The sequence below is a fragment of the Orcinus orca genome, chromosome 13, assembly GCF_937001465.1.
Source record: "Orcinus orca chromosome 13, mOrcOrc1.1, whole genome shotgun sequence".
In the NCBI taxonomy this organism is placed as follows: Eukaryota; Metazoa; Chordata; class Mammalia; order Artiodactyla; family Delphinidae; genus Orcinus; species Orcinus orca.
The window spans coordinates 8,541,400-8,567,342 of NC_064571.1; the positions used below are offsets into that span (position 1 = coordinate 8,541,400).

Sequence of the window (25,943 nt, forward strand, 5' to 3'; positions counted from 1 at the left end):
AAGTAGCTGTGTGATTATTTGTGCTCCCCACCAGAAAGTAAACTCTATAAGGACTGTTTTTTTTCATTTATTTTTTATTGAAGTATAGCTGAACTACAATGTTGTGTTAATTTCTACTGTACAGCAAGGTGGTTCAGTTATACATATACATTCTTTTTCATATTCTTTTCCATTATAGTTTATCACAGGATATTCAATATAGTTCCCTGTGCTATACAGTAGGACCTTGTGGTTTATCCCTTCTATATATAATGATTTGCATCTGCTCACCCCAAACTCCCAATCATCCCGTTCCACCCCCCTCCCCCTTGGCAACCACAAGTCTGTTCTCTATGTATGTGAGTCTGTTTCTGTTTTGTTGATAAGTTCATTTGTGTCATTATTTGAGATTCCACATATAAGTGACATCATATGGTATTTGTCGTTCTCTTTCTGACGTTCTTCACTTAGTATGATAACCTCTAGGTCCATCCATGTTGCTGCAAATGGCAGTATTTCATTCTTTTTTATGGCTGAGTAGTATTCCATTATATATATATATACCACATCTTCTTTATCCATTCTAATGACTGTCTTTTATATTCACCTTGAGCCTAGGTCACTGTCTGGCACGAATTCAGCACTTTATAAATATTAATCAGATGAATGAATGAACAGTGTTATTTTGCAGAAAGAGATAGTGGGATGAGACCCAATGGGATGACTAATAGGTGTTGAGGAAATTAAGATGTCGAATTTGCACTATTCTTTTGAGAAAAGTGATAGTAAAGGGCATGTGAGAAAGTAACTGCTTGGAAAGGGGCAGCAGCGTCAAAGGAAGTTTCCTGTTTTAAACCATCCAAAGAGTGACATCAATGGCATAGATGAGTCTGGTGTCGGCAGGCCTCTTTCTCTATCCATGTCCTCAAGGAACTCAGCCAGTGTACCATCAGGATGTGACAAGTACCTTTCTGAGTCGTGTCCTTTTAGGTTCAAACGTCTACGACAGAGTTGCTGGTCCCCTACTCTCAACCCTCTTCTAACCATGGTTGTGTCCACTGCTCACCTCTTACCCCTGTTGTCAACTCAGCCCCACCTTGGGTGGGACTGCAAGACGTTTTCTTTCTAGACAACTCTGGCAAAACGTAAGTATGACCTTTGAGAACTGCTAACCCGAATACTGGAGGGTTGGTTCCAATAGAAACTAAGAATTTCTTCATTTGTACTTACAGAATTACAAGGTGATAATGAAAGTTGAGTTTTGTAATGAGTTTTAAATATCGTCACCCAGGAAAGCTTTATCTCTGGCCATAGAGCCATAGCCTGTTGGAATATACTTGAACTGCCTCTTTCGCATGTGTGAGGTTGGACAAATCACTTTGTTTTTCTGAAGCTTCAGTTTCTTCATCAGTAAAATGAATGAGGGGCTGGATTAGACTCAGCTTGCAGTCAAGGATACATACATGTTCAGACCACATGATCCACTCTCCAAATCAGGGTATTTTGAGGGTAGGACCAGGCCTCTGTATTTTAGGAAGGCTCTACAGATGCTTCTGACATACACTGCTGGTTACTGGCTTAGATTCTTTTAATTTCTAACATTTTATATTAATACCCCTCATTTGCTTAAAGTAAAACCTGTCTAATGATAGCACTAACATTTCCCTCACAAAATTTTGGCTACGATTGCATATAAATTGGGATTTTCTTTTTTTCTCAAGAAATACTTTATTCAGATGAATAATTCATTTATAATGAAAGAAACCCAAGTACTAATGTCTTATTAATCTATATGGCTATAATACATTCCCATGATTTAAATGAAACTAAGTACTTGATTTAGGAAGAATCCTACCGCAATACATGAGATATCTTAATTAGGAAATGTTCTATAACATTCATGAGGAACAAAGGCAGTGTAAGAGTCTCCAAGCAAAACTACCTCATTTTACTACCAAACCTTTAGGCCTGAGAATCAGAGGAAAGTTCTCATACGGGGGATGAGAATAAAGAACTGAAACTTGCCATGGAATTGAGAACAGAAATTACAGGCATGGTTAAAAAAGCAGAACATAGTTGTAGGGAAATCACCTTCTTGTAACAGAACCCAGTGGGTGAGTCAGAAAGCAGATGAATGAGAAATCCTGGTGGGACAGGCTCAGAACAGTGATGGGCCCCAGTCTCTCCAGTCCATGCAGACAGGCGGGAGCAGCCATCTTGGATGAAGTGAACCCTCCACCCCACCGCAGGGAATGTAGACCTCCCACTACTGGCAAAGGTGCAGCAGGACGGTAATTCTATTGCTGCTAAGTACCTCCATCATGCCAAAATCAAGCCTCAAAATCAGAACTGGCCTGAGTTACAGAAAGTAAAGTTGTTTTTCTTACACACCCAGCTTTGTGAACTGCAATCCACCCCTGCCACAGACTTGCTATTGTCATTACCTTCGTTACTGTTATCTCTGCCTTCATGTTGGGAACCTTTGTCCTCTGCTCTGTGGCTGGAGTGTAGATAACTAACATACCCTGAGTCCTTCCTGTTCAGGTCACCATCTCTCCTCCCATTTCTCTGGGTATAAATTGCCCACCCCCCTTCCTCCCTTCCCTAATAGCAGGAGAAATCATTTATTCTCTCCCTCATTTCATTCAGTCATTCTAAAAATGCCATGTGTTAGAGACCACTTTAGGTTACAGAAATATAGCAGGGAATAGACAAGCTCCTTCTCTCCTGAAGATTGCATTCTGAAGGTGAGGGACAGAGAGTAAACAAATAAATATATAATGTGTCAGGTGGTGACAAGTGCTCTGAAGATAAATATAGTAGGGTAAAGGAATGAAGAGAGACAGGAGACAGATGCTATTTTAGAGGTGGTCAGGGAGGCCTCTCTGTTGAGCTGACATTTAAGCAGAGAGTTCTGGGAACTTATAAAAATGCTTTATACACGTGATAACTACAGATAACCAGCCAACTGGCACAGTAGCGGGACTGTTCCCTTGACAGTATACGCAGAGCCCCGTCACAATCTAAGGCTAAATCAAATGACTTCTAAAACGCCACCCGGATGCATAGCTTCACTGATGAAAGAGAAACTGACCCAAAATAAAAACTGTAGCAGCAGAAATGGGCTTCCACTTAGGGAACAATGTTCCCTAAAACATATGCAAAATTACTCAGCAGAAGAATAAGATTGTGACAAAACCTAAATACCTAAAACTATCCAATTGGCATTTCCGAACAGTGTTTTTCCTTATGCAGTATTGATTTGGAAATGTTAAGAGAAGGTTGAGAAGTTCATGGTCCCACATTTTCCAAGCTTCCATAGGGAAATGGATAGTATAGGCTCTCAATTGCAAGTGAGGGAGGTGACTAGCTAAGAGTAACTAGAGATCCTCGTGGTGACGGAGCAGCCCTGTATCTTGATTGAGATGGTGGTTACATGAATCTACATGTGATGAAGCTGGATGGAACTAAACACACACACAAATAAATAAGTGAACGTGTTAAAATTGGTGAAATCTGAACAGGCTCTATGGATTGTTCCAATGTTAATTTCTTACTTTTGACAGTATATATTCCTGCAAGATGTTACCATTGGGAGAAACTGGGTGAAGGGTACACAGAATTTCTCCTGGTTTTATTTCTTGCAACCACATGTGAATACGATTATATCAAAAAGTAAGTTAGAAACAAACAAACGAAGAATTCAGGCATTCTGAGCCCTGAGCCTAAGCCTTGACGATGATGTAGGGCCAGTGGTTGCAAATGTTTTATGTGTCAAGGGATTCTTTAATTAAACAATATAATCTTTTTTTTTTTTTTTGTGGTACGTGGGCCTCTCACTGTTGTGGCCTCTCCTGTTGCGGAGCACAGGCTCCGAACGTGCAGGCTCAGCGGCCATGGCTCACGGCCCAGCCGCTCCGCGGCATGTGGGATCTTCCTGGACCGGGGCACGAACCCGTGTCCCCTGCATCGGCAGGCGGACTCTCAACCACTGCGCCACCAGGGAAGCCCAACAATATAATCTTTTTAAATTTCTGTTATTCTGAGATGTTCTGTTTATCTCCTTAATGGACAAGAAGAATAAATCTAATTTAAAATAGTTTTACAATACATTTATTATTTTAATTAAGTCCTTACTTTCTCATGACATAATCCACATAAAACATCCCAATTCAATGTAGGGGGGAAAAAAACAGACTCTAAAATATTGTATTCCTTCCACAATTTCCCATTAAAATACAAACTTCTATAGCTAGAAAAGTAATCAAGAGGCAAAAAAGCTTTAAAATGATTCTCAGTGTCCGGCAACACAGCTTGAACTCCCCCACATACTACTTGCACGCGCTGTGCACTTGGAAGCTTTAGGAAGAAAGAAGTATCTTTGCTCTGCTTCGCTCCAAACCCATAGGAATAATTCCCTTTTGTTTACCTTTGTTGTTTTGATTTATCTGAAGTTTACAAAATAGGCACTGGAGGATACTGCATCACATTTAATTTTTTTCACGTTTATTTGTTTTTAATAACCTACACAAAATGTTATGCTTAATTGTGGAAAAACAGATTTTTGAAAACTTGCATTTGAAGAACAGATTGGTTTATCGCAGGATGATGACCTGGCTGCTGTCTGGATAGTGGTGGGCTGGCTCTGCAGGGACCACGGGAGGGGGGCGGGGGGTGGTCTGCAAGACTGTGCCTGGAAACCGCAAACCCGGGCCTGAGAAGCTGGAGAGGAAATTCCCCAGGACACGTCAGAGCTCAGAGCCCTGGGGAACTGGAGAGTAGGAAAAGGGCGAACCTGACCTCAGAACTCAGGGACAGAGCTGAGCGGGGGCAAGAATCCTCTCTCTGCCGCAAAGTGCGGTGACCCAGGGACCATCCCACCCGTGCAAGACCCCAGCCAGCGAGGCTCTGGAAAGCCTGTTTCTCCTTCACCTTCTCTGCCTGACCTTTCCCTCTTTCTGTGGTAGGAATGGACTAGTCGAGAAAAAATATAAAGAATATTTTAATTGTAACTTTAAAAAATTATGGATTTCCCAGCCCAAGATATATCATTATTATTATTTTTTTAATCAATGAGAAACATTTTCCTCGAGCCTTTGGCTGCTGCATGACCCATCTCCCAGGAGTCAGGTGCCAGGTGACAATGACAATAGCTTTGACGGGTGCAGTGGTGTCTCAGAGCACAGGAAAGGACAAGTTGTGCAAAGATGTGAGGTGCAGCTAAGTTAACTTGCTGCTTTTTAGCGTTCATATTTGATTCTAGATTTTTCTGTTAAGTTATGCAGAACCCAAATCCGGGTGAATGTCACTTGTTTTGTAGCCTCCAGCAATACATCCAAACACTATCAGATTCCTACTTGTGCAGCCCGGGAAATTAGTACAATATTTAAGGTATCAACTCAGCTCACAGTGATCCTCTCACTGCCCCTCTTACCAGGAGTGGAAGAGCCCCTGGTAGCCTTGACTATCCCGAAATACTCCCCCACCCTTCCCATCCACCCCTAACACATCTAATGGGTCCTGCTTCTCCTTCCTGAGAATTGACAGTCTGAAATTCTGGTTCTGTCTCTTCTGTGTTTTGAGCAGACACTGCAGCCCAACATGTTTTATGCCATGGGGCATAACAGAACACACATCTTCAAGGGTAGGAGTGAAGCACACGAGACGCACATAGAGGGAAAATGTCCTCTGAGACATTCCTCTTCCAACTCCCTTTCTGAAACCCAGCCATAGCTCCAACTCGGGGGTCTATGAGACACTCCGTTTTTCTTGTAATAATGTCTGCCTTTCTGGCTAATCTGGCCTGAGTCCGTTTATTTTACCTTCAATGGAAGTGTCCTAATGAACCCTGGTAGGGTCTGCAAGGTCAAAGACTGCTGATTGGCTGTCACAGTACCTGGCATGTCGTAGGGACCCAATGAACAGATATTGAATTAATGCATGAAGGATACCCTGGGCGAGCATGCCATGCGTGGGAGGAAATGTCAGGAAAGCAGCGTTCCCCTGCTTTGTGGGAATGACAGAGGAATGGTGGAGCTAATTATACAAGAGAACATACTCAGAGGAGAAGAACTGGCAGGTGGGAGTCTATCCAAAATCCTGTAAACATCCTCTCCATATTTTGATGATTTCCCAGATTGTGAATTTACCTTCAACCGTAGAAGCCAGATCTTAACTTTTCCAGCCTCCCTTTCCGCTGGAGTACAGATGTTTGCCTTGTGAGACAGCGCTTGGAAGCCAGCTCCAAGAGGAAAGGGGCAGGATCTAGGGCACCCACATTGCCTGTGTGCTGGGCAGAGGCAGAGGCAGGTTCTGGGGATGGACCTTCCTGACCAGGTTGGTTCTGCGAACAGATTGTGGACAACGCCCATAAAAGCTCAGCCCAATATGTCCCTTTAGCTCTACTAAGGACACTGTGATCTTTCTAATACCTCTTAATAAACTGACTAGAGTGGATGCAGGGAATAGAAGCTGGAGTCTTCATCATGCAGTCAGAGCTGAGAATCATGTCTGAGAGTCAAGATGAGAATCCAAGATGAAAGCGAGGAAAGTAGGGAGCCAGGAGAGTGACTTTTCTTCTTTTTTAAAATTTTTATTGGAGTCTAGTTGATTTACAATGTTGTGTTACTTTCTGTTGTACAGCAAAGCGAATCAGTTATACATACAGCCACTCTTTTTTAGATTCTTTTCCCATATAGGCCATTACAGAGTATTGAGTAGAGTTCCCTGTGCTATACTGGATGGACCTACAGATTGTCATACTAAGTGAAGTAAGTCAGACAGAGAAGGACAAATATCGTATATCACTGATATGTGGAATCTAAAGAATGATCTTTTCAAACAACCAATTTTGAGATTAATTGACTTTTCTCTGTTGTTTGCCTGCTTTCTATTTCATTAATTTTCATTCCTCTCTTTATTATTTACCTCTTTCTATTTTTATGAGCTTGATTTTCTGTTTTTCTAGCTTCTTAAGGCAGAAGCCTACATCATTGATTTGAAACTTTTCTTCTTTTCTGGTGTAAGCATTTAAAGTTATCCTCCTTCTAAGTGATACATAAACTTCATCCCACAGATTTTGATATGTTGGGTTTTCATTATCCTTTAGTTAGAAGTATATTCTAAGATTTCCAGTTTGACGCATGCATTAATTAAAGTGTTTAATTTCCAAACATGTTGGGGTTTTCATATTCCTGATATCTTTCTATTATTGATTTTTATTTTAATTCCATGGTGGTGAAAGAACATACGCTGTATGATTTCAGTCCTGATGAACTTATTGAGGACTGTTTTATGGCCCAGGAGATGGTGTATCTTGATAAACTCATAAGCACTTGGAAAGTCTGTGTGTTCTGTTCTTCTTAGGTGGAGTGTTCCAGAAACATTGATTAGGTCAAGTTGGTGGAAAGTGTTGTGTAAATCTCTGTTCTTATGATTTCTGTCTACTTTTTCTATTTAACTACTGATAGAGGAATATGAAAATCAGCTTGGTAATTTTGGATTAGTCTAGTTCTCCTTTCATTTTCATCAGTTTTTAAGATTTTCTTTTTCTTTTTAATAATCACAACCCCTTGTATCAGGTATCTATTGCTGTGTAACAAATTAGCCCCAACTTAGCTGCTCAAAACAACATGTGTTTGTTATCAGGAGTCTGGGTATGGCTCATCTGGGTGCTTCTGGCTCAGGTTTCTCACAAGTCTGTCATCGAAGGGTCAGCCTGGCCTGTATTCACAGTCATCTCAAGGCTCCCAGTTATCGTCCAAGCTCACTCATGTGGCTGTTGGCTGCCTCAGGTCTTTTCTGGCTCTGGGCTACAGCCTTGACTAGGGGGCCTATCCACAGAGCTATTCATAACATGACAGCTTTCGTCCCCCTGAGGAAACAGAGAGAGACTTTTGTAACCTAATCTTTAAGTAAAGTCATATCACTTTTGCCACATTCTGTTTATTAGAAGTGATGTTAGACTCAGCCCATACTCAGGGGTGGGGGGTAGAGAAAGCTGTGAATAACAGAATGTGGAGATCATTGGAGGTCATCCTGGAGGCATCCCACACACTCTTCAAGGCACTCAAAACAGAAAGAGATCTCAATATATATACCTATGGAGACATACGTAAAAAAATACATGTACATACGTATACATATATGTGTAAATATATACATATTTGGTGGTAATGGATTGTCTCATGGCATCTGGAAATGCTAAGCAACCAGTTCTCAGGAGAGTGAGGCTCAAGGCAGCTATGAGGACTCTGCAGCAGGAGTTTGTTGATGGTCCTATGTAAGCTCTGTCATTTACATAACTCAGAATTCATCTTCCATGTCCATATTTCTTTGTCATAAATTTCAAGAGAATCTGATTGGACCAGCCTGGGATAGGAGTTCATAGCCAATCAGCTATGACAGGGAAACAAGATCACGGAGGATAAAACCCATGACCAGAGGTCCACCCCTGTGGGCAAGGGAGCAGTGCTCATAGAGGAAGGATGGGTTATATGTCAGGTATCACCCTGGTGATGCTCACAAGTAGTGCTTCCGTCAGAATATGTTGGCAGTGGCTGAAGCCGAGAGTGGACTGGCTCAGGGGAGAAGATCTGACCTGAAGGCCAGGGGTCTTAGGGGGCAGAGGAACATTCATAGTAGCCCTTGTGTCCTACCCTGGGTCTTTGTGTGGCCCAGGCTCAGGCCCCACACCTTTCTGTACACCTCAAAGAGATCACAGGTCTCTGTGCACCCTGTTAATGACCAAAGGAACTTTGGTGTCCTGCCAGGGTCACAGAGTAACCTAAGAAGAAGAGTTTGGCCCAGGGTTGGACTCAAGTCTTAGGTGTTGGACTGTGCCAGCAACTGTGGCCTCAGGAGGCTCTGAGCACTTGGCCTCCTCAGCAGGCAAGAGGAAGTGGTTCTGTGGTCCCACCAGAGGTTTCAAGGCATGGGCATTATCTGCTGCCACCCTGGGCTAAGTTTGGTTGTTTCAGATATTTGGCAAGTGCAAGAATTCTTTGGATGAAATATGACCCAGGGCTTGATGACTTGATCTCTCTGGTCAGGCCCCACTGGCACAAGTGATGGTCTAGGATGCCTTCTTAGCCATACGTAGAGAAGCTAGATCTGGGGCTGAAGCAGCTGAAAGCCTATTGTTGCTTTTTTTAAAAAACAGAAAATTCCAAGCATACCTAAAAGTAGAGAGACTGGCATCATGAAGCCCTGCACCGATCACCCAGCTGCAACTGATCAATTCAGGACTAATCTTTCCTCTATAACCCTACCCACTGCAGCCATTTACCCTGTAGATTATTTTGAAGCAAATTCCATCATATAATTTCATTCATAAATATTTCAGGATGTATGTCTAAAAGATAAATTCTCATTTTAAAAAATCAATAACCATTATCACATCTAAGATAATAAAAAATTATTCATCAAAAATCCAGCCAGTATTCCAATAGTCCCTGTTATTGCCTTTTTAATGTACAAACTCTAAAAATTAAAATTAGAATCCCCCAACTGCTTTTAAAAGCGTTCATTGGTGATAATATTCACAATAAAATATATTAAACCATGAAACAAAACAATAAATGATAAAAAGTTTAAGTTGTTCTTTACAATGTGATAAATCATGAGAAACTGAAACCAGTTTCCATCATCTTTTTTCAGGCTGCTGCTTCTTATTTTCCAAGAAGGAAAGAAAAAACGGTTAAAGCCTGAAGTTGTCATTAGGGCTATTAAATTGTCTCACCCTCTCTCCTTGCAGCCACAGGAGAGATTACAGTTCCTCAGTCCCTTAAAGTGAGGTGTGGCCACATGACTTGTTCCTACCGAAAGTTGTGAGTGGAAGTGATGAATCAGTCAGTTCTCATCAGATAATTTAATTTCCATTACGAGCCCCTCTGAAGCATTCTTTTCACCGTGCTATAGTGAGTGACTCAGGTTACTCCATCACCTGGGGTCCTGGAGGAACAGGTAGTGGATGAGAGAAACAAATTTGTTGTTTGAAGTCACTGAGAGTTTGAGGTTGTATGTTATCAAGGCATAACCTGGCCTACCTTGACTCATGCAAAGTGGTTAGGCTTGAGCAGGTGATTTCAGGGAAGGTCAAGCTGTGGCTAATAACCTTTTAGTGAGAACCCTCTTGAGGGATCATTGGATTCACCTCTTATGATTTTACTGAATTGATCTGTGCTGTCCTTTAGGTAGGGCAGTGGAATCTTAATTCTTCGGGCTTTGACATTATTATAAGAGGTATACAATAATTAAAAGAGCACCCTGACAAATAAAACACTTTAGATGTATAAAATATTAAATAGACCTGAAGTTGAAACACAAGATGAAACCCTGGCCTGGAGCGTCATGTCTCTGCCCTTCCGTTACCTTGGACAGCTTCCTTCATTTCTGGGCCTCAGTTTCCTGTTCTGTAATGATAATCATTATTACAAAAGTGACACTACTGGGCACCTTACACGGGCTAGATAGTTCCGTGGAACTTAACTTTTTTAATCCTTACAACTAGCTTTCAGTAGTTAATTTTTTGTACCATTTTTAAAAACACAAAACTGGAAACATATTTAGAGAGGCTGCATAATTGCCCAACAATAGCTGCACGTGGAGGGGGTACTTCCAAAGCCATCCTCAACTAAAGGTTTAAGGTCCATTTCTTGTTGTAAAATCCTGTGGATTTTTTGGTGTAAGGCTATTCACAACTAGTAAAACCACATTGTCAAAAAGAGAATAATATTTTCTCCAACAAAAAGAAGCGTTCTTTTATTTGCAATCATATTTTCCATCGTGTGACAGAGCACATACTTTATGAAGATCAAGGACTCTTCTATTAATATTCCCTGGCCTGTGTACTATCAAAGGGATTCAAAGCATCAAACCTTTATGATAGAATTCAGATGTTAACTGTAATGCAGACTAACTCTGAAACACAAATATTCCCCGAGAGCTTGCTCAGACTTTCTTTCCTTTTTTCTTTCTTTCTCTTTCCTTTCCTTCTTTCCTTCTTTCTTTCCTTCTTTCTTTCTTTCTTTTTCTTTTCTTTCTTTCTTCCTTCCTTCCTTCCTTCCTTTCTTTTTTTGGTAAATTCTTTTCTTTTTTTATTGAAGTATAGTTGATTTACAACGTTGTGTTAGTTTCAGGTGTACCGCAAAGTGATTCAGTTATACATACATATATATCTACTTTTTCAGAGTCTTTTCCCTTATAGCTTATTACAAAATATTGAGTATCGTTCCCTGTGCTATTCAGTAGGTCCTTATTGGTTATCTATTTTATATATAGTAGTGTGTATATGTTAATTCCAAACTCCTAATTTATCCCTTCCCCCCTTCTCCTTTGGTAACCATGAGTTTGTTTTCTATGTCTGTAAGTCTATTTCTGTTTTGTATATAAGTTCTTTTGTATCATTTTTTTTTTAGATTCCACATATAAGTGATATCATATGGTATTTGTCTTTCTCTGACACAGACTATTTCTTTGCTGACACTTCTCTTTTCAGAATAATTCAAAGACTTGTTAATTCATGGTCATAAAGACATTTTGCCAGCCACGTTGTATGGTTTTACGATACCAGACTTACAACACCAAATTTAACTTGTGGTTAAAATATTGGAAATTAAAGTAATGATGTTTAGAGAAGGGAGAATTCACTTTATGGAAAACACTGCTTAGGCGTGTGTGCGTGTGTGTGTGTCTGTGTGTGTGTGTTACAGCTATGCTATCTGCTCTCGGACCGCCATTACCAGCTCCACACATAATGGCCAATTCTTGGTTCCCCATTTAGGGAACTCACACTAGACTGGGCAGAGAGAATTGTGTCTCTCCTGCATCTTCATCTCAGCTAATGTTTTTATTTTACTGTCATACATTAATGTTTTAATTTTGTTTTTCATCATTTCTGGTCTCCATCTGAGCACCTTAAATATATTGGTCCTCATCTTAACTGAATATTCCTGAAATCTTTACTGTTAGGTTAAATAATAGGGAGAGGTAGGAACACCAGTCTGTCAATACATTGTTCAATGTCATTCCCCCCCCCACCCACCGCCTCCCAGTGGCTTTCCAAGGCTGCTAATTAACATCCGACCATGATATCTTAAGTACAGGTGAATGATTACTGAAATAGGTTTCTTTAATAATGGTGTTTAGGAAAGTTCAGGAAGTCAGGGCAGCCTAAAATTCCATATCAAAGTTCTTATTGAGTATGAGAGAGGACAATGGTACAGGAGGTGAGAGGAACGGGGAAAATACTGGAGGTACCCTCTGTCCTCAAGAATATTATTTTCCTCCTTTGAATGGAAAGACCACCAAACCACATGAAATAGCTCAAAAAGTTATAGGATTAATAATAATTCTAGAAGAGAAACAGTTAGGTACTGGAGTCTGTTGAGACTTTGAAACGGCAGGCTGAAATTTTGGTTTATTTCAAACTAGGCTGTTTGCCATGGAAATGTTTTTTGGGAATGCTAGAAAGACTAATATAGGCTTGTAAAATGTGTCAGTCAGCTTGGAAGGAAAATGTTGAACAAAACCATAGTTGATTCTAGCATTTAATGCAAAATGCTTATTAGTAGAGGTGTAAATGTGGTAGCAGTTACAGTCATCGATGAGGCCCTGGTTCAAGTAAATTTGGAAATTGCAAAGGCATCTAGTTTTCTTGGAATATCTGAGTAAAACGCTTCCAATAGGATGAAATCCACATAAATAGTGGGCTCAACCCACCATCTCCCAAGCTACTATCCTCATCCTGCAGCATGAACCCGTCTGGGGTTTATTTGCCTTACCCTAGGCTACAGCAATTTACCTAATAATTGAACAGACTTAAACCTGAATTGCTTTTTTTTCTTTTTAAGAACAATGCCATGGAAAACCTACCAAGGAATAAGGCACGCAGCAGAGAGAATAAGCAGATTACTCTGTACATTAAAGGAGATTGTCAGTATGCTACATTTCTTCTTATTCCCTTATTGCTGTGGGCTTTATTCATACTCCGAACTAGATGAAAGAGAACTGAAAACAAAGAAAAAACAGTAGAAGTTGCAAAGGCTGGATAAATAAAGACATTGGTGGAACCCAGAGTTGCCTTCATTTAATTCTCCTCCTCATTTCTCCTTTGGTTCTCTCCCTCCTATGACATTTTGTACCTATATATCTTATCCACTAAGACTTTAAGTTCCCTTGAGGGAAAGGACTATGTCTTACCGATCTTTATCTTTTGGTATTATTCGTTCATTCATCCATACATCAGTCATTCCATAAGTGTTACTGAGAGCCTAATACATTCCAGAAGCTTGGGATACATCAGTGAACAAAACAGATGGAGGTGAAAGACAGATCAAGACAACACATAATGAATAAGTAAATTAAATAGTATTATAGAAAGGGATAAATTTTATGGAAAAAGAAAAAATGAGCACAGGGTCAGGAGGATTGGGACTTGGGGTTGGATATATTATTAAACTGCAGTATTAACAATGGTGATCAGAGTATGCTTCACTAAGAAGGTGATGACAGAGCTAAGACTGAAAGGAGGTGAGAAAGTGAGCCAAGCAGGGAACTAGGGGAGGAGAAAGCACTTCAGACAGAGGGAAGAGCTGGGACATAGGCCCTGGAGAAGAAGCATCCCTGGTATGTTTGAGGAACACAATGGAGGCCAGTTCAGCTGAAATTAACTGACCCCAGGGGAGTGCAGTAGAAATGGAAGTCAAAGTTCATGGGGGGCCAGATTGTGTAGAGCCACGTGGGCCAGCAGAAGAGCTTTGGTTTTTACCCGGAGATGGGAGCCACTGCAGGAGGGACGGAGGTATCTTACGCTTTAAATGGGCATTCTGCTGCTCTGTGGACAATAGACTATAAACATGCAAATTTATGTCAAAAAAGAAAGCAAATACCACCAGAACTTAAAAAAATAAAATCAAAGCTGAGTTTATATACTTGTCAGGCAAGGAAACACATCAGTGAAAAAGTTTACTAATTTATGAATTGGGAAAAGTCAGGGTTTTTTAAGTGCTAGAAAGAGGAAAGGGGGTTCATGGGGGTGATGCTAATCTAAGATTGAAAACCAGCACCCTCATAGGAAAGAACAGTGCTGGATCAAACAGGGAACTTTGTTCAATGGGCAGAAACAAGTCTTCAGTTAGGCCTAATAAGGGTCTGGCCTAGGGGTCACTCAAAGTTCACAGTCCTTTATCAGTTTCAGCTGGTTTGAACCAGTTGCGGTATAACATAGCATCCCATTTTGATATCTCCTAGGCAAGGGCTGTAAGTGGAAAATTTTCCTTTTACAGTTGGGCACAGAGAAACCTGTTAGGAAGCTCTTGCAGAAATCCAGGCAGAAGATGATGGGGCTCATCCCAGAGTATACCATGGAGGTGATGAGAAGCAGCAACTGATGGTTGGAGTTGCCCTGGAGACAGGAAAAGCTGTGGGTGGAAACGGTTTGGGGAACAGATAAGGAGTTCGTGTGAGTTTAAGATGTCAAATAGATGCAGCAACAGGGACAGTGAGGTCTGGCTGGTGACGTAAAGTTGGGACTTGAAAAAGAGTATAGATGGTGTCAAATACCAGGAGCCCATGTGCCGTCAACCAGTGAGCCAGTGAGATGGAGCCCTGGGGACTCCAACAGTATTTTCCCCTCCAGGTCCCAAATTTTAATTCATATATATTTTTATTACAATGAAAGTATTCTTGTAAGCCTCCTCAAATATTTTGTGGAATGAAGTGGGAGTATAAATCAATGATCATTGGAACTTTCACTGTGCCTCATATGGTGTTTTAATTTCCCCCAATTTATTAGATATCATTTTACAGATAAGGAAACTGAGGCCAGAATAGTTGAGTAGTTTGCCTGGCATCAATGAGTAGCTAATAAAGGCAGGGCTGGGATTTAAGCCCAAGTTCACCTGAGTCCCTTTTAACTCTGCTTCCGATAGTTACTAATCTGGGTAGAGAACAAAGTTGACTAGAAGGTGAGGAGTCCCAACTGTTTGTAGTTCCTGGCATGTTCCAACTTAGTGCAATAGTCTTTAAACTTGAGCATGTTATCAGAATCACCCAGTGGCTTGTTAAAAGACAGACTCAGGACCTCAACCCAGAGTTTCTGATTCCACATGTCCGGGATGTGGTCTGCTAATGTGCATGTCTGATAAGTTCCCAGGTGATGCTGGTGCTGCTGGTCTAGGGGAGGACACTGAGAACCACAGGTTTAGGCGCTTTTCACTGATTCTGCCAGTGAAATAACCTGCCAAATGCCCAGGTCTCTCTAATTCCCCAAAGGGGATTAGAGGGGTGGCTGCTGCTAATTAGAACTTCAGAAGGGTCCTTGGTGATAATTCCTTCGCCTTTTTTTTTTCCTTTTTTTTTTTGGCCGCACCGTGCAGCACGCCAAATCTTAGTTCCCCGACCAGGGATTGAACCCGGGCCCCAGCAGTGGAAGCTCGGAGTCTTAACCACTGGACTGCCAGGGAATTCCCAGTTCCTTCAGTTTTAACATAGTTCTCTCCTTCCCAAGGCACATGGCTGTTGGGGGAGAGGGGATGATGGGGTGATGGCAGTTCAACTCCAGGTGCTCTCCAACACAGTTTACCAAGCTGTCCAGTAAGTTCTTCTTTTATTATTATTCTCCCAGCAGTCTCGTTGCCCTTTCCTGGGAACAAACTACCATCATCACCCCTGTGACTCCCAACATCCATCAGGCACAGGGGGGGTTCAGGTATGGTGGGCCCTAAATGCTTACACAGCTATTGGGGATGGGGGGCTTAAAGAACAAGAATACAAGCTTATAAACACACAATTAGATGCAGGGCCTTGAAAGAAGCTTGTGCAAGAGAGGGGCCCTAAAGCTTCAGCTTCATTAGCTTCATGGGAAATCAGCCTCTCATCAAACAGGTCTGTGTATGTCTAGGCTCCAATTATAGCCATATGCTTAGTTCCCATGGGGCTCTTGAGCCTCAGGCTAATCAGAGGATGTGGTCGATTCCTGTGTAAGAGAACCTGAGCGTTTCATGGTTGAAGAGACTTGTCTGCCCTGAACCTGGTAGTCGGCGAAGGGCTGCTGAGTCCTTGTGCCGCACCTTGAAGGTAAGTTTTGACCCAGCTAAGGCACTCAGTTACTTATCCTTGGGCTTGATTTCTTCCGTGAGTTAAAAGCCTTCCGGATACAAACATGGAAAAGCCAACTTAGAGATACTACTAATTATTCCTATTTAATTATATCGAGAACAAAATTCGATTAAATTCTGACTCTAATATTCAGAAAAGTAAAAGTGCTTTTCAAAAATCAGAGTAAGGCTATTAAAATGCAAAGTGCTTGCTTGACAAAGAAGACTACTGCATAGGGTAGCACTTGGAGCTTCTTTTTTAAGTCTTCCTGAAATTTTATTTTCCCACGTAGTTTGTTCCAAGACGTATTAGGGGTGGACTTGGCCTTCATACAAGGATTCACTCAACAAATCCTGCTAAGCATAAGCAAATGGCTCTGTAGTTAGGGGAAGTTACTAAGATAGGTACTAAATTAGGAATTAGGGGAAGTTACTAATTGATTAAAGAGGGAGTTTGTAGCGAACAGCCACGCCCACGAAGAACCTTGACCTAAGCTGAAAAGGGCATCTAAGAGGTATGAGGTGGCTTCCCGAAGGAGACTAAAAGAGACGGCATTTGTGTTGAGCCTTGAAGGAAATATGTGAATAAAATGTCTTAAGAATTATTCCAAGACGGAGAAAGCCAGCATGAACACTGGACGCTGTTCTGAAGAACAGTCTGCCCTCTGCCTCCAGGGACACTGCTGTTTTATACACACACACACACACACACACCCACACACCCCAAAGGGCTTTCTCGCTGCAAAGTGGGCACAATCCAAGGGCAGGAGGAGTCCATTAAGCGTTCCTGGGTGCTGTGTCTTGAAGGATACAAAGAGGAACAGAGCAGGTCCGCGTCCCCAAGGCAGCGCCACCAGGAACTCAATCAGGCGATGAGTATTCTCGAAGCGGCTGAGAGGCGGAGGTGCGGCCAGGAGGAGTCACTGGAATGCATTTTCCGTGATGGGCCTCGAGGTCTGGATACGCACTCAGTCCTCTGGAAGGCTCTCGCATTGCAGTACCAGGGATGCAGGGGTTTGTCCCCTGCTCACAGCAGCGTCCCAGCCGGCCCCACCGCTCCGCAGCCCCTCCCCGGCCCCGCCCCCGTACCAGGGCGGCTGCGCGGCCAGGCCTCCCGGTCCGCACGTGATCGCCGTCACTGCCTCCGTGAAGCCTGAACCGCCATCATAAGTCCTGGCGGCTGGGCCCTGGCCTGCCTCCCTCCTCTTCCTCCCCTGCGGGCCAGGGGTGACGGGTTGGGGGTGTGCTGCCCTCGTCCCGCCTGGCCACTGAAGCCGTGGGCCTCCGAGGGCGGGACGACGAGTTCCGACCCACGGACCCCGGGGCGGGCAGACTGCCAGGCGGGCCGCCCAGGTGACGACACGGCGGGGGCGGTGCCCAGGGCCGCGCCCCGCCCCTCGCAGGCCAGCGCCCAAAGCCCGCGGCCCGTGCCCGTTTCCAGTATGGCCGACCGCTGTGCTTGACCCGCGGCCTCTCCGCTTCGACTCTCCGTAAGCGATGCAGAGGCCGAGGCCGTGACTGACACTCTTGCTCACACGCACGCACGGACCCAGACCCACGCCCGGAGTCCGAGCCCTGGGCCCAGAACCGCTCTCGCCCCCGGCGCCGCGGCCAGAGCCCGGACCACGGCTCCCGCGCCGCCGCCGCCTAGCCGAGAAGGACCGCGCCGGATCTCGGAGCGCGGCGGCCCGCGGCCGGCAGGGATGGGGAAGCGGGCCGGAGGAGGAGCAGCAGGAGCCGCCGCCGCCTCCACGTCCCCCGGGGCCGGTCTGGAGCCCGCGGCCAGCCGCGGCGGGGGCCCGCGGAGCGCGGCCGCCGGCTTCCTGGGAGCGCTGCACCTGGTGATGACCCTCGTCGTGGCCGCGGCGCGGGCCGAGAAGGAAGGTGGGTGTCAGCCGGCCGGCATCTCCCGGGCCCGGCCCCGCGGCTGTCACCGCGCCCTCGCGGAGGCCGCTGCCGGGCTGCGGCCGGGGAGGAAGGGCCGCGGCTCTGGGCTCGGAGGGCGGCCGAGCGCGGGGCTCGGTCCGGCACGAAGTTGCTTGGTCGAGTCCCGTCCCGAGCCGGGAACTTAAGGTTCGGATGCCAACTCGCGGCGTTGGCCGCACGGAGTTGCTCTTGTTCTCCGTGATTCCTTCCCCTCGTCTTCCCTGTTGTCTCCTGTCACTGCCGTTTCAAAACTTCCTGAGTTCTCATATATTGTTGCCACTTGGCTCACTAGGTAGGAGGGGCATATTTTTAGACTTGATTGCTGTTAATAGGCAAATTTGAGGACACTTTTTTTTTTGGTTGCGGTTTTAATAGCGGCGTGCGAACAGAGCTCACTTTAAAATGTAAAAATAGCGAGAGTGGTGGAAAGGCTTCAAGACAGCTTACCGAATTTTACTTTGCATTTGTTCAAACATTTTGGGAGGAGGAATCTTGTTTTTTCAGCTTCCCTTTTCAGTATCGCTTTGCAATATTGATGATTGTTTAGCTAACAGTTCTCTCTCTCTCTAGTACAATTCTGCTTAGCGAGCTATTGAAAGTCTGTTTATATTTTTTACATGTTTTAAGATACTTAATTGGGTGTCATTGTCTTTAATGTGAAAGACTTTAAAAACCAATGTCAAGTTTCTAGTTTGCAAACCTTTATCTATAATTTACAGTTAAGGGCTGACCCCTATTTTTAAAACTCTCGTTAGTATTGTATGACTGTAACACCGGTACTTTTACAGGGTTAAAACATCATTTTGTAAGCTAGAAGACCAGATCTGTAATTTTGTCATTACTACGTGTTTTTTTGAGCCTGGGGAAATGAGTGACCACAGAGCCTTCATGAAGAAATCACTAAAAGTGAATGGTTTTTAAAAAGCTAAGCAAAACTTGTTAGTTTAGCTTCTGTTTCACACTAAACTGCCACTGCAAAGAAAATAATTTCTTGCCGCAATGACTTTAAGGTTGATGTTCTACTTTACAACTAAAGTCACTTGCTTTTTATTGTTACTGAGGGCAACAGCAGAGAAAACCAAATTAATGTTAAAGTGCAGTGTGTTTCAGTTTACTGTTTATTTTTTTGCTCAGAACAGTACATCCTCTCACTTAACTCTAAGCAACCTTAGTCTGGGTTAACATAGGTGAAAGTTACTCAGAGAATTGCCATCTGTAGAAAGGATTAATTTACAGAGGCAAGATTATTTCCTGACTAAAATTTTGCTGCTTTAGGACTAGTCAGGCCTGGGGTTGTCATAGTTCATCTTTGGTTACAGATCTGCAGCTGGTTCTTGTGTGGCCATGGTGCCCAGCACAGCGTGGCATGTAGTTGGTGTCCAGTAAGTCTGAAATAGTACAATAAGTTAATGTCTCCTTGAGTGTAAGGTAGTCCTTGGCAGGTATTGTGTCCCGCTTTTTCTCTGCCTTTGCTTACCTTGCACAGTGCCAGGCACACAGTAGGCATTTAACATTTGTTTGAGTGATTGATTATACTCATGGGTCATTAGCACAGGGAAATAAAATGATTGAGTCTAGTAAAACATTAAGTTTGTATTGTCATCCTGCTGCTTATTTTTCCAAGAGCCATTTTATGTGCTAATTCTCATTGTATACCTAAGTAAACAAATCCCTTGTTTGAGAAATGTCAGCCTAGGTTATATTTGCCAGTTTCCCTTTTGTATGGTTTATAAGTTTTAATACACCTCTTCTAATACCCGTAAATGTAAGGGTTAAGGGAGGAGAATACGTGCCAGGGTGTACAAGGATGAAAAGATGTGGTCGAATCAGCCAGAGGTCCTGGCAGAATCAGACACCTTTTGTGGCCCATGTTTTGTCTGGATGAACAATTTGGATGGAGAAATTAGCTATTCAAGGTATTGATGGTAATTATTACTAATATAGAACACAAGGACTCTGTCCATCATAAATGGATCTGGCTCTAATCAAATATTCCATGAAGGTAGCTCCAAAAATGGCCAGTGCTTTCAGCCTCCTTGCTGATCAGATTCTGGTAGTTTTTGTTTGAGTAGTAGTGAGATTGATTTTCTTACATGAATGTGATACTGCAAATTTGGCACCATTCACCCTGCAAAGGATGCTGTTGGGTTTTTTTTCCAGAAAATCTGGGCAGATTTCTGAAGGTAGCTGAGTTCACTTTGTCCATTTACATCCTGAGGACTTTTTGTGTTTATTTTGGCAGTATAAACCAGCATAATTTTTCAAAGTTAAGGCTTACCTGCAATTTTAATGATGTTTCTCTGGGCATTTTGTGTTTTAGCATATTTCTATTGCAGCAGAATCTCACTAAAAAATCTTCAAAACAAAATAAAACTCATTGTCTTCGGAAGGAAAGCAGCAGAAATAGCTAGATTACCTAGTGCAGTTTTTCATGTTTGGACTAGATGTTGTTAATTTTAAGTCAGAAGCGTGAACCATTCTTTGTCTTAACATCCTGTATGTCTTAACACTCCTATATCTTAACATTTGCCTTCACTGATCTATGGGGGTGTGTTTCACTAGTCCAGAGAAAAGGGACCTTTGAAGATGTTTTGACTCTGCTCTACAGTTTGTAAGGACCTCTACAGTTTGTAAGGACCTCTGAAAGAGTTGCCAGAGGTGGAAGTTACTGTAATTACTACAACTAACTTGCTTATTCTGGATTGGGGTCAAGATTTTTCTTGAAGCTAAGATCTAGATATTAAGAAGAATGAAAATAGGGGTGTGTGTGTGTAATGAAAATATATTAAAATATATATAGTGAAAATACGTGTGTACATCTTAAACGTATAACTTTTAGTGGTATTTTTATTTGTAAATCAGCCCATTCATTATTACAAGCAAATAAGAGCTTTTGGAAAAAAGCATCATATATCATGTATAATATAGTTTCCTTGTGAAATGTGTTTTTGGAGGGCATGGTTGTCTTTTAATTTATCATGAATGAAGAGCTACATTTTATGCATCCAGTAAATATAAAGTTGGATAAATTTTCAGGAATGTGATTGTTTTAGTCTGTGACAATTTATATTTGTGTCACATGTTTTATCATTAATTGGCGATTTATGGCAGGGCGAAGTTTGACAGTCTTTCTTAGGACTTTTAAATTTGTCTACCAGATACTTCAGTTTCGTGCACAAATTAAAGCTGTATTTGTGACAGAAGTGCAGAAGGAGGGTACAAAAGTGTTCTCTCTCCAAAGCATATGAACAAAGTGCTTAGGAATAAAGGCCAGAAGAAAAGAGATAAAAAACCTAATTTGATTAGGTTTTTTGTCTTAGGATGGTAGAATTGGTCAGGAGTGGTATTTGCTTTCTTCTAATCAAATTATTACTTCATAATGTAAAAATTTTTTTTTTTTTTTTTTTTTTTTTTTTGCGGTACGCGGGCCTCTCACTGCTGTGGCCCCTCCCGTCGCGGAGCGCAGACTCAGCGGCCATGGCTCACGGGCGCAGCCGCTCCGCGGCATGTGGGATCCTCCCGGACCGGGGCACGAATCCGTGTCCCGTGCATTGGCAGGCAGACTCCCAACCACTGCGCCACCAGGGAGGCCCTAAAAATGTTTTTTAAGAGTGATTTTCTTAAGAGTGAAATGTTTTAATCCTTGCATGGGGGTAGAGTGATTACTTTTTAATTTAGGGCCTAGTAAGTAGAATATTCATTCATAGTGCTTCACTAAAGAACTTTCGTTGCTTGCTTTTACGAAAAGCTGTTTGCTACTGCCTGGATCCTTGGAATCCTCTAGTTGGAAAAAGTGTGTTCTCTCTTTCTCTCGCTAAGGACAGTTTTGTTCCTCTTTGCCATGCTTGCAGCCATCCGCATAGACACCTGCCCAAAAAATCAGCTTTTGGGAGTAGGTGTGAAATCATCTAATTTGTTATCATCCAGAGTAGTAATAAGCAAAGCTACTCTTGGGGGAAAATGAAGTCATTGTTGGTGCTTTTGATCTTCTAGAAATTCTCCTTCATCTGCGTGGAGCTTGAGCTTTCTGATTGGCCTTGTCACGCGGAGAGGCCTTTTTTCTCTGGCTGAATTTTTCCTTATCTGCTGTAAGCAGCATCAGGCACTGTTGATAGCTGCTTCTTGGAACTTTTCTTCCTTCGTTTCTGTGACTTTGTACTTCTTGGTTATCATCCTGCCCTGTTGTCAGTCACTGCTCTGCAGCTGCCCGTTGGCTGTCTTCCTTCTCACGCACATCTGGCCACCAGCACACGCTGCACATGTCCAGAGCAGAATTCTCTGGCGCTACCTCTGGTTTCCCAGTTTTTATTAATGCCATGATTATTCTCTGTGCCACGTTGGTCTCGATTTTGACCGTTTACCGAGTGGCATCAGTGTCTGTTAACTTTCTTGGGCAGCTCTCCCACCGCCTCCGGCCTCCTGCCTGGGGCACTGCCCTAGGCCCTCACTTCCCAACTCTCTCCACTTCTCTGAAGTCCTGCAGTCCCCTCTCTCAATTTGCACTGTCTTTGTTACTCAGCTGTTATTCATTTTGACACTTAATCATATACTGCCTTGTTTAGCTCCTTAAATTGTTTTACGGGTGTCATTCTTCACCCAGTCTGGAATTTCTATGGGGCAGAACCTCTATCAACATCTGCAGTGTGTATTAATACATAACAGGCATTCAGTTTTAAACAGAGGGCCACCGAGAATGACCTTATCCTCCCCTTCTCATGTCTGAAACCTGGATTGAGAGTCCACAGTACAGGTAAAACTCTGAACTTGGATGCAGGTGTTAGCAATTCTGCTACAGTAAGACAGAGGGCAACACTACTTTTTTCTTCCCTACATGTTGCTTTCTATTGTAACTAAAATGAGTAACATATACTTATCTAAACCATCACTTTTGTTACTTTTAGATTTTAATATTTCACATCCTCATAAAGCGCCAATTTATAGATCATGAAGCAAGCACAGAGAAATTAAGTAATATTCCCAAGGTAACAGAGCTGGTAGGTAGTTGAGCTAGGGTTCCCTTGCAAGCCATCTCTCCCGAGTCGAGCTGCTTAATCCTGAATGAGTACTTAAGGTAGTAGATTCTCTTGTATACCAGCTGGATAAAGAACAGTCCTGCCAGTTCATGCAAAACCAATGTGTTAAGTATTCAAGTGAGGTGAATTTTTTTTTTAACAACTGTAAACATCTATATCACTTTCTATTAACTTCTTAACCATTAAAATGATCACAGGCCATCTGGATCGTGCACATTCTTAAAAGGAAACCAAGGAAATTCATGAATGGATGATCCATGGAGCAGGTATTTGGTATTAGAAGCCCCTGACTCAACTCTTAGCTCTTGATGATTTAGGTACCTGGTATATTGCTTAGGTTGAAATTACACTGCATTCTGTGAATTCATGTACTTCTTAGTTCTAGATTGGTGCGACAAGTTAGTGTAGACATGTGGAATAGTCTCAGAAGCTGGCCCTGTCTTCAGAGGAAATGGACATAATCCAAAGGCTTGTAGTGGCATCAGCTTTTGACAGTGGTGAAATCTCTTTCAGACTTCTGTGAGAAGTCTAGGAGCTCCAGAAGTTCATCTCTGGTGCTTTTGTTCATTCTTATGAAGGTGTTTTTGGATTAGGCAGTCATTATCATCCGTAGTAGATCAGTTTTTCTTTCATTCCTTTGTGATTGCTTTAGAAAGATTTTTAGAAAACGATAACTCTTGATTCATTTTGTTGAATATAGCACTTAGGGCAAAGGTGTGAAAAATGTCTAAGGTCTAAGAAGATCCTTGACATGGTCTGTCATGATACAGCATCAGACTCATTTTATTTATTTCTATATATAATTGTGGTAAAAAATAAAACACATAAAATTTACCATCTTAACCTTTTTTTTTGGCTGCGTGGCATGTGGGATCCTAGTTCCCCAACCGGGGATCAAACCTATGCCCCGTGCATTGGGAACGTGGAGTCTTAACTACTGGACAGCCAGGAATTCCCTGCATCTTAACCATTTTTAAGTGTATAGTTCAGTAATGTCAAGTATATTCACATTGTTGGGCAATGGGTCTCCAGAACTTCTTCATCTTGCAAAACTGATACTCTCTACCCGTTAAACAGCAACTCCCCATTTTTCTCTTCCACCCAGCCCCTGGAAGCCACTATTCGACTTTCTGTTTTTTGTGAATTTGATTCCTTTAGATACGTTATATCAGTGGAATCATGCAGGGTTTAACTTTTTGTGACTGGCTTAGTTCACTTAGCATATCGTCCTCAAGGTTCATCATGTCGTAGCATGTGATGGAACGTCTTTCCTTTTTAAGGCTGAATAATCTGTTGTGTATATATATGTCATATATATATAATTATATATATGATATATATATTTACAAAATATATATAATATATATTTATATAAAGATATATATTTATAAAATGATGTATATATTTATATAATGATATATATATATACACACACATATATATATCATTTTTCCATTTTGTTTATCCATTTGTTTATCCATTGTCCAATGGACATTTGGGTTGCTTCCACTTCTTGGCTATTGAGAATAATACTGCTGTGAACGTGGGTGGGCAAATGTGTCTTTGAGATCTTGCTTTTACTTCTTTTAGGTATATACCCAGAAGTGGGATTGCTAGATCATATAGTACTTCTATTTTTAATTTGTTGAGCAACTGCCATACTGTTTTCCACTACAGCTGCACCATTTTACAGTTCCACCAACAGTGCACAAAGATTTAGTTTCTTCACATCCTCGCCAACACTTATTTCTTTTTCTTTTTAATAGTGGCCATCCTAATAGATGTGAGGTGATATCTCATTGTGGTTTTGATTTGCATTTCAGTAATAATTAGTGATATTGAGCATCTTTTCTTTTTTTTTTAAGACTTATTTAATTATTTTTGGCTGTGTTGGGTCTTCATTGCTGTGCGAGGGCTTTCTCTAGTTGCGGCGAGCAGGGGCTACTCTTACTTGCAGTGCATGGGCTTCTCGTTGCAGTGGCTTCTCTTGTTGTAGAGCATGGGCTCTAGGCACGTGGGCTTCAGTATTGTGGCACGCGGACTCAGTAGTTGTGGATCATGGGCCCTAGAGCACAGGCTCAGTAGTTGCAGCTCATGGGTTTAGTTGCTCCACAGCATGTGGGATCCTCCTGGACCAAGGCTTGAACCCATGTCCCCTGCATTGGCAGGCAGACTCCCAGCCACTGTGCTGCCAGGGAAGTCCTGAGCATCTTTTCATATGCTTGTTGGCCATTTGTATATCCTTTTTGGAGAAATATTTATTCAAGTCCTTTGCCCATTTTTTAATTGGGTTATTTTTGTTGTTGAGTTGTAGTAGTTCTTTATATATTCTGGATATTATCCCCTTATCAGAGAGATGATTTGCAAATGTTTTCTCCCATTTTGTAGGTTGCCTTTTAGGGTTGTATTCTTTGATGCACAGAAGTTTTTAAGTCTGATGTAGTCTGTTTGTCTATTTTTGCTTTTGTTGCCTGTGCTCTTAATGTCATATCCAAGAAAACATTGCCAAATCCAATGTCATGAAGCTTTTCCCTGAAGTATTTTCTTCTAGGAGTTTTACAGTTTGGGGTCTTACATTTTGATATTCATTATGAGTTACTTTTTGTATATGATGTAAGATAAGGTTCCAAATTCATTCTTTTGCATGTGGATGTCCAGTTTTCCCAGCACCATATGTTGAAGAGACCGTCCTTTCCCCATTCAGTTGTCTTGGAACCCTTGTATAAAGATCATGTGACCATGTACATGGGAGTTTATTTCTGGGCTCTCTATTCTATTCCATTGGTCTATTAATCTCTCTTTACACTAGTACCACACTGTTTTGATTACTCTGGCTTTGTTATTTGTTTTGAAATCAGTGTGAGACCTCAACTTTTGTTCTTTTCTTTCAGGATTGGCTACTGGGTTC

General features: G+C 42.2%; 1 protein-coding gene and 1 long non-coding RNA gene across 7 annotated transcripts in view; both read left to right on the top strand.

Moving 5' to 3' along the window:
* Positions 1-13,021, top strand: part of LOC125960934 (uncharacterized) — a 33,122-nt gene extending 20,101 nt beyond the window's left edge. Inside the window, exon 3 of the long non-coding RNA XR_007471128.1 lies at positions 12,831-13,021. This is a non-coding gene — a long non-coding RNA (uncharacterized LOC125960934). The remainder of the gene's footprint in view (positions 1-12,830) is intronic.
* A 4,232-nt stretch (positions 13,022-17,253) lies between these two features.
* TMEM131 (transmembrane protein 131) overlaps positions 17,254-25,943 on the top strand; it is a 193,912-nt gene continuing 185,222 nt past the window's right edge. For 4 of the 6 annotated variants that reach the window (XM_004277772.4, XM_033401856.2, XM_033401859.2 and 1 more), the window contains exon 1: positions 17,255-17,960. In XM_004277772.4, the coding sequence (XP_004277820.1) occupies positions 17,780-17,960 (181 nt within the window). In that variant the 5' untranslated portion in view covers positions 17,255-17,779. Of the gene's footprint in view, positions 17,961-25,943 lie in introns of all 6 variants that reach the window. The other 2 variants (XM_033401857.2, XM_033401863.2) reach the window with 2 other exon arrangements.